The sequence below is a fragment of the Cynocephalus volans genome, chromosome 14, assembly GCF_027409185.1.
Source record: "Cynocephalus volans isolate mCynVol1 chromosome 14, mCynVol1.pri, whole genome shotgun sequence".
NCBI classification, from domain to species: Eukaryota; Metazoa; Chordata; class Mammalia; order Dermoptera; family Cynocephalidae; genus Cynocephalus; species Cynocephalus volans.
In genome coordinates, this window is record NC_084473.1 from 82,517,309 (window position 1) to 82,526,726 (window position 9,418).

At 41.5% G+C, this 9,418-nt stretch overlaps 1 protein-coding gene across 9 annotated transcripts in view; it reads right to left on the bottom strand.

Annotated features, from left to right (window-relative positions):
- Positions 1-4,455, bottom strand: part of IMMT (inner membrane mitochondrial protein) — a 36,316-nt gene extending 31,861 nt beyond the window's left edge. For 3 of the 9 annotated variants that reach the window (XM_063077596.1, XM_063077594.1, XM_063077593.1), the window contains exon 1: positions 4,185-4,438. In XM_063077596.1, coding sequence (XP_062933666.1) covers positions 4,185-4,229 — 45 coding nt within the window. In that variant the 5' untranslated portion in view covers positions 4,230-4,438. Of the gene's footprint in view, positions 1-4,184 lie in introns of all 9 variants that reach the window. The other 6 variants (XM_063077595.1, XM_063077597.1, XM_063077599.1 and 3 more) reach the window with 6 other exon arrangements.
- Between the last annotated feature and the right edge of the window lie 4,963 nt (positions 4,456-9,418).

A 9,418-nucleotide genomic window follows, 5' to 3' on the forward strand; every position in this document is an offset into this window, starting at 1 on the left:
TGAGAGGATAAAATGTGAAAAATAATTTTATCTTTCATAACCAAAACATGGTAGCAAAAAGTTTCACACTTCTATATTAAAAATAGAAAAAAATTACTTTATCATGACTCAGATTAATAGTTTTTATCTGAAACTGGTTCTTGCTTTTAAAAAATTCAAGTATCCCATTCATTAGCCCACCCTCATATTCTAAGTAGTATTTAGTATCCCAATAACAGCTTTAATAATCAGAAAAATCTTGGGGGCTGGCCAGTTAGCTCAGCTAGTTAGAGCACAGTGTTATAATGCCACAATCAAGGGTTTGGATCCCCATACTAGGCCAGCCACCTAAAAAAGAAAAAAAATTAATAGTCAGAAAAATCTACGTTTTTTACAGTTTTATCGCCCAAGTATGAATCCCTAGACACCACAGTACAGTCTTACTTATTTAAAAAACAACTTACATCTTTTAAGTCTCTTCTATCTATAACATTTACCTGTTGAAGAACCTGGGTTGTTTTTGACTTGTACAATTTTCCACAGACTCGATTTTGCTAACGGTGCAATTTAACATGTTCCTGTCCTCTATTTCCTGCACACTGTAGTTGAATACAGATACTTGCTCAGATGGCTGTTCACTCTCTCTGGCAAGACTACAGGTAGTGCTGTGGTTGTCTCTGTTTTTGTGACATTAATAACTGTGTTGATGTATAATGTCTAGATCCATTAATTTATTAGAAGTTGTAAAAAGTAGTATCTATCATTTTTCATTTATTATCTGAAACATTTATAAAGAGATGCTACCCTTCATCCACAATTTTGTTACCCGATAGTACAGTTCATAAAGGAAAGGCAGGATAACTTTTGTCCACTTCTAACGATGAATTTTGTGGGGTTTTGTTTGTTTGTTTAGTAATTGTGGCAGATTGTACTACTAAGAATTGTTACATTTCCCATCCCACATGCTTTTCTAGAACTTCATCACCTTCTCCAGAACCTCACTACCTCAGTGAGACCTCAAAAACCTCCTAATGCTAGAGTGAGCAGGACCTGGGCTTTAGGAAAATTTTAAAAGGCAGTTTTTTTCCTCTCTTCTTCCCATCCCCTAACTTTCTTCTCCCGCTTGCTAAGTAGAATAACAAGGCTGTTGGAAGCTAATCAGGACCTTACAAAACTAACATTTCTTCACTGAGGCTTGCAGAGTTCCGAAAACAGACGTCTGGAGGCTGACCTTGAGCACCAACAAGGAATAGAAGGTCCAGCTATGAGTTAACAGAAGCTACCTGCTAGAGCTTTGCAAAGAAGTTGATTCCCTACTAAATCTTCCCACATTCTATTCCCTCAACCTCCTCCTTAAAAACCCCTCAGTAAATCTGAGCCTTTGAGATGGGTTAGCCTGCCACCTCCTTCGGGTCCGGAATAAAGCCACTTTCCCTTCTCACCACCGTTTTCCTTACATATACATGTGAATATATTTTATATATTCTCACTGGGGTGTATTAAATTATGAAGTAAGATGTATTTCAAAATGGTCTGAAGGTCACTGGTCTAGAGATATGAAAATGAGGAATAATGAAAAGGATAAGAGCAAACAACAGGCTGTATGATCTACTAAACTACTTTTTTTTTTTTAAAAGATGACCGGTAAGGGGATCTTAACCCTTGTCTTGGTGTTGTCAGCACCACGCTCAGCCAGTGAGCGAACCGGCCATCCCTACATAGGACCCGAACCCATGGCCTTGGTGTTATCAGCACCGCACTCTCCCAAGTGAGCCACGGGCCGGCCCTACTAAACTACTTTCTAGCACGTGTGGTTAGCTGCCTACCTCTATTAATAACATACTGTTTTATAATCCTAATGGAAAGAATTTTACAAGATGACAGATCATGTCCACACACAAGTTCAATCCTAAGCTAGCCAGGTTATTGAACTTGGTCTTAGTTAAATAAGCCAGCTTGGCTGACTCTTGAGAATGTTTCTTCCTCTTCAGGAAGGGGCTGAAACAACAAATGAAAAGGCACTGAGGCACATGCTGAAGATACCAGAAGAACAGTGAGGCAGAGTAGAAAGCCAACATGAAAAGAGCCAGATCATGAAGGAAGGACCTGGAAGGTGTGGTTAGAAGTTTAGATTTTATTCTGAATGTGATGGGATGTCACTAAATGGCATGGCATAATCTGTGTGCTTTTTAAAAGCCTCCATTAACCACTCTGACTCTACCAGCAAAATAATAAAAGCAGGAAGATATTTAAGAAGACGGGGTTTGATGAAGTGGAAAGGATCTTGAAGAATGGAATATTCTGGATAAACTGACAAAAATCAAAAAAGAATTTAGAAATTTGAGTACAAAGCTAAAAAGAGGAGGCTAAAGAGTCATCTGCTTAGGGATTAAAGTTCTGAGAGTTGATGTAATCCCAAGTAAGTATATAAAGAGATAGAAAGAGATGTAAAGAGGTATATTCAGAGGTACAAGAAAGAAGCAGACTCCATAAAGGAAAATGAGGAGAGAGATGGTTAAGATGGGACCTAAGATAATACATGAGAGAAGGCAAAGTGCAAAAGTTTCACAAAGCAACAATATCAAATGCTATACAATGAATGAGGAGGTAAAATAAACCAATGAATTTTACAAGACAGCAATTTCAGGAAGCTTGGAAATCCTGATTGAGAGCTAGAAAAGGGTTCATACTTTATTAAGTTTTAATTAGTTTTCTTATTTCCTAATTGGGATCTTGAATAGTTAATTCTGAATTAAATGAAAGGGAGGTTATCCAGGTGAGCCTGGCCCAATCACATAAGCCCATTAAATCTGGTTTTTAGAGAGCAAAAACAGGCAAGTAAGATTTTGAAGTCAGAGAGACAAGGTCCTGGCAGTATGCAAGAAAACAAACATCTATTTTACCAATAGCCTCTGGGGGCCTTGTGGCAAGGAACTGTGAGCAGCCTCTAGAAGCTCAGAGCTACCAAGAAAACAGAGACTTCAGTCCTACAGCTGCAAGGGGCTGAATTCTGCCAACGAACTACATGACCTTGGAAGAGGACCCAGATCTCCAAATGAGAATCACAGTATGGCCAATATTTTGACTGCAGTCTTGTATGGCCCTGAGCAGAGAACCCAGATCATTCAAGTCCAGATTTCTATCCTACAGAAACTGTAAGATAATCAATGGGTGTTGTTTTAAGCAGCTAAGTTTGTGGCATTTTTTACATAGTAACAGAAGGCTAATATAGGCCTCACTTTCCTACGGAAAAGGCTACATTTCTTACTCTCGCTATGAATGGGGAGAGAAGTAAATTTGAAAAAACAGTTTGACTTTTATGATCTTTAACTCACTATACCAGGGATTTTGTTCAACTGCTGCTTGAGTCGCAGTATCTGCTTTGCAATACAACATTTTGCCCAAATATCAATTTTCTGAAAATCGTGAACAATGGAATAAGTTTATTTTTATTTTCAGTTTTTTGAAAGTTACTTTCATAATTATGCAAAACTAATAGTAACTGGGTTTCTAGGCTCCTTGAATGTCATCCAAAGTTATCCTAGCACCTGGAGACACAGATCCCCAGGATAATCTAAGAAATAAGCACAAGGTCATGCATCCTGTCCTTCCCCAAGTACCAGGAGTTTGAGCTCCATAAACGAAAATCTTTCGTAGGAAAGAATACCTCAGAGGTGTTCTCAGCTGCAAAAAGAAAGGCAGTCCCTCCTGTATAATTCCACCCCCGACCCCTAAAACGCGGACTCTCTCTAGCAGTCCAGGCACCTCCTTTTACATATGCAACAAGCCTCGGCTAAGTAGCTCCTGCAGGGAACTGTAGTTCTCCCGGCTCGACCTTCACCCCTCGAAACCTAACACGAGCCCAACCGGCGACCCGGACGCCCGCAGCCAGCATTGGCCCTTGACTTGGGGTAGCGAGGTGCTGATTGGATGAAACGTCCGCGAAGCCGCGCCTGCCGCCCTGCGCCCGCCTCCCCACTACCTGTCCACACCCCATCCCACTTCGGCAATAACCCTCAAGTCATCCCAGTCGGGCGAACGCTCTAGCGAACTGCCTCACGGGCACGCCCAAGACTCTTGGGATGAGGGCGGCCTACGACCCGCTTTTGTCCTGGGGCCTAGGCAGAGCCAAAGCCTCCCCGGCTTTCTGCTGCTGTCCCGAGTCATCTTCCTCACGCGCTCTCTCGCGGAACTCCCGCGCTCACCTGGGCGGCTGCGGTCACGCCGTATAACTGACAGGCCCGCAGCATCTCGGCCGAGCGGACGGCGCTACTGGTGTACGCGGGAGCTGCCGCGGCGGCGCAAGCCAGGGAAGGCGTGCGTGCGTGTGTGCGTGCCTGCGTTCGTGCCGCTTCTCCGCGCCGGGCGCACCGGAAGGGCAGCCAACGCCACTGCGCACGCGCAGACCCCTTCCCTGGCCCCAGCCTGCAGCTGCGAGAGGGTGGGCCGTACCCAGGCTGCGGCAAGGCGAGCTCGAGACGTTTGGTGAGGAGGCGGGAAGGTCGGATTCCCTTTCCGGGTCGCGCTCGGGCTGCTGGTCCGTAACTCGGAACAGGGGTTGCAGTGGCGTTGGAGCGCGGGCGCCTGAAATTCGGTGTTCGAGCGCAGGCGGAAAACGTACAAGCGTGATTCTGGAGGATTAAAGCAAGAAAGTTTCTCAGCCATCTCTGTGAGCTGGCTATTTCGTAGGAAGGAAGTTACGTAAACAATGGAGTGGACCCAGTTTGCGCGTTTGTTTCGTTTTACTGCCCTTCCTCGGGGAGTCATCCTGATTGCTGGAGACTGGGTGAACTAACATTGGAGGGACGGTTGTGCGGAACGTGTGGTTCGCGTATCTAATAAGTGGCAGAGCAGGTATAGGAACCCAGAGGCTTCGGGCTCCACAACTTCCACTTCTGCCAGTTTAAATCACCCTGCTTTCCCCGTCAGGTTTCTATTTTAGAAAGATAATTTTGGCAGCAGTCTGTGGGATGGGGTGGGAGATAAGGAAGTCAGTGCGGAAGTACTGTTCAAAGTGTGCCATTGAGTGTAATCAAAATATAACATGTTAAATATTGAACACGGTTTAACACTCCGTGTATACTGCACTATGATATTAATAGCATTAACAAGAATGACCACACTGTAATGATGTACAAGCTAATTATCCTGGTTTTACCGTCACATATGGTGCACAAGTGTTGGTAGTCAACTCTGTACCCTACAAATATGTATAATCAATTAAATCTCAATGAAAATAAAAAAATAAAAGAAGAATTTAATTCAGGGGATTGGTTACGCGGAGAATGGAACTGTTGAAAAGCTATACAGAGGTGGTGAGGCAATGCAGAAATTCGCAGTAGCAGGAAGGTATCACCACCCCTAAGCTAAAGTCGAGATCCAGGGAGTGTGCTATGTTATAGGAGTCCAGGGGCTGATATCCCCAAATAATGCAGAAGGAGAACCAGTTACTGCAAGAGATGCTGCTTAAGGGAGTGTGGTGGAGTGTGGTGGGGAAGGGAGCTGCTCCCATTGCTGCCTCCCATGGACTGAACCTAGCTGGAAGCTAGGGAACAAGGAAGCCTGGGACAGAAGTCTGCAGGGGTCAGCACCCCCTACTATACAAAGTAGAGTAGAAAAAGGGTGAGAAATGGAACTGAAGACATTGGTCTATTAGGCAGGACTGGCCACCTATCTGTATTTCATCGGCTGACCAGTTTGCTCACTTTGTTAGAGCATAGGGCTGGTAACACCAAGGTCAAGGGTTTGGATCCCCATACCGGCCAGCCGCTAAAAAAGAAAAAAAAAAAGTGGACATATTTCATCATATCTAAGATGCCATTGATTGTAAGATGCAACATTATTTTGTGAACAACTAAGAAAAGAAAATGCTGCCAACTAAACTGACACAGTGCTAAGACTCCATCCTTTGCGGTGCATTTTGATATAATGTTCATTTTAAGATCAATAAAATATGCTTTTTTGCTGTGTGTATTCATCCGTTTTTGTTGCTTATAACAAAGTACACTGAACTGGATAATTTATAAAGAAAATGAAATTTATTGCTTACAGTTTCTGAGGCTGAGAAGTCCAAAGTCCATCTGGTGGTGGCAACAGTGACCCAGGGGTCTCACATTGCAAGGTGGTGGAAGCAGAGCGAGAACAAAGAGAAAGACAGACTCTCCTCTTCTTTCAAAGCCCTCAAACCACGCCCCTGACCACCACTTTTAATCCGTTTAGTACAGTGTCATATTACAATCCAATCACCTCTTCAAGGCCCCACCTTACAGTTACAATAATAGGATTTCACACCCTCTTAAGTCACAGTGGGGGCTAAGTTTCTAATACATAAATCTTGGGGGACACAATTCAAGCTTCAATAAGTTTCGGGGGGACAGTTCAGTCCACTACATTGTGTGATCTTAAAAAAATTGGATTACTATCTTACCACAATATCATAGAAACTAAATGACTTGTATATCCTCTCCTGTGTTTGCAGAGTACATTCAGGTCTTCATTAGGTAACTTGTTACAGTATAGTATTCTCTCTAGAAATAGACTGCACTGCTACTACCATTTGTAAAATGGAGAAGTGGATTTGAAGATTATCTAAAATGAAACAATTATTTGCACTTGTATATGTTCTATGCCTTTCAGAATACTTTAGTAATTACATTATGCTCTTTCATATCTCTGTCACCTAACAGTCTCCAGAGCGCTTTTCATTTTCTTTAGTATCTTTAGTAATTGAGACTGTAGTGTCCTCGCCCCAATTCCTGCCTACCGCTGTCATGCTGGGTGATGCCAGGGTGGAGACTTTTCTTACACCCTTGGCCTTAAACCTCTCAAGGCCAATGAGCACTTTAATTCTGCTCTGGCCATGTATGTCACAGCCACTCCTTGGGCCTGACCATCATTAGCAACCTCTCCAGCTTCAAGACCTGAAACCTCAAAATTCTTTAGTTTCCTAACTTCTCTTTTAACAAAGTCCTTAATCCTAGCCCTCCACATGCAAGTTATGAATTTTTTTGGCTCTCACATTTTATCAAGACTCCCAAATAACTCACATTTAAATCATATCAGTCTCCTGTTCAAAAACGTGTGATGACTTCCATCGCCAATTCAAAGAGTCTATGAATTTCTCAATATGCTTTTACAGCTTGTGGATGTATTTGGACTCAAAAGTGGCCACCATAGGTGGGAGATCAAGATGGCAACAATAGGGTTCCAAGCTCATCACCCACTTATACCCCCTATATCTCAGAGAAACTGAAGTATAACCTCAGAGGTTCTTAAAATGTGATCTGGGGAGCCTGAGACCATTTCAGTCAGAGGAAGGCCCATAAAATGAAAACTATTTTCATAATATGTTAACATATTATTTCCCTTTTTCCTCTCATTATCTCAAAATTGTCGAGTTTTACCAGAAGCTACCTGAAATATATGGCAAGAAATTGAATGCAGAAGCAAATTTCAGAATCCAGGTTTTTATTTTGCTACACCTTTTTTTAGATTTTAGATTTAGATTTGCAAAAAGGTTAAACAATACCACTCTTCTTGCTATTCTTTTTTTGGGGGGGGGAGATAGCTATTTTTCATATTATTTTAAAATAATATTTCATATTATTTAAAAATAAGTAATAATTTTACTTATTATAATTGTTTATAATATAATAAATTTTGGGTTTATAATTGTTATTTTTAAAATAAGTGGGATAGGCAGAATGATGATCCCCCAAAGACGGCCACATTCTCCTAATCTCTAGAACCTGTAAATATGTTACATGACAAAAGGGACTTTGTAGGTACAATTAAATTAAGTATCTCTTGACATGAAGAGACTATCCTATATTATCTGTGTGGGGCCAGTGTAATCACAAGAGTCCTTCTGAGTAAAAGGGAGAGGCAGGAGGTAAAGAGTCAGAGAAGGAGATGTGAAAATGGAAGCAGAGGTCAGAGTGATCCGATTGTTGTCTGAAGATATAAGGAAGTCATGAGCCAAGGAATGCAGGCAGCTTCTAGAAACTGGAAAAAGCAAGGAAAAGGATTCTTCCCCAGAGCCACCAGAAGGAATGCAGCCCTATGGATACCTTGATTTTAGCCCTGTGAAATCCATTTTGGACTTCTGACTGTAAGATAATGAATTCGTGGCATTTAAGCAAGTAAGTTTGTGGTAATTTGTTGCAGCAGCAATAGGAAACTCATACAATAACTATTTTTAATTTTTCTCAATTTTAATTTCCAATACAGTGAATACCAATAGATATAATCCATATAAGTAAAATCTCTTTGGGATCTTCAATAATTTTTGAAAGTGTAAAAGGATTCTGAGACCAAACAGTTGAAGCACCATTGCTCTGAATAAATCCTGTGTCTTTCTGTCTTGGCTCCCTCTCTTTTCACCTTAGCTCTTGCTGTTCTTACTGTCTATCATGGCCTTGCCCTTGTTGAAATCCTCCCCACTGTTTAACATCCATCTTATAGTCTACCTTCTGGTCCCTGGTCATTCCAACCAGAAGCCTGCTTTTCATAACTTTCAACTACCCCAATGAGTCATTAATCTGCTTCATCTTATTTATGTTCTGTGTTTGTCTGCTTATTAAATGTGAACTCCTTGAGACCAGGTGTTTGACTCTTACCCATTTCAACCTGTAAATGTTGTATATTGTCTATGCATGGAATACCTCCGGATATTCCTTACAGAAGAGATCTTAGTCAATAGCATGGAAGAGAGCTTTGGGGTGTGTGTGTGCTTGTGTATGTGTGTGTGTGTGTTGTCTGAATGAACATCAGAAAAAGATATGTAGGGCTGGCCTGTGGCTCACTCGGGAGAGTGCGGTGCTGATAACACCAGGGCCACGGGTTCGGATCCTGTATAGGGATGGCCGGTTGGCTCACTGGGTGAGCGCGGTGCTGACAACACCAAGTCAAGGGTTAAGATCCCCTTACCGGTCATCTTTAAAAAAAAAAAAAAAAAAGATATGTATTTTCGGGAATAAAATAAGAACTGTAGAATTGTTCAGGGAAGAGTTGAGATGCTATTCTACCAAATGACAGTGTTATTGATTTTTAAAAATACATTCATTTGATTATAGTTGGCATGCAATTTTTTACGAAATGATTTTTGCTATTGTTTTCATTCATTTATCTAACATCTTCCAATTTTGGAAGAATAACAAGTATTATTCTCTAAAATAAATTTAACAAAGAAAGCAAAAAGAAATTGTTTCTAGTATGTCGTGTACTTTAAATAGATCTTTTAATTACATGCTCAAAAAAATTCTTTTGAGAGCCTTCTATATGCCCGGCACTGTTCTATAGGCAGTTGTTTTACAGCGGCAAAGGACAGAACCTGGCGCACGATATTCATTCAATAAAGGTTGAGTTGACCACTCCTTTATTCTTTTTTTTTTTTCTCTTCCTTGACTCCGCCCCGGTTGCTTTTCCTTTAGTCCCTTTT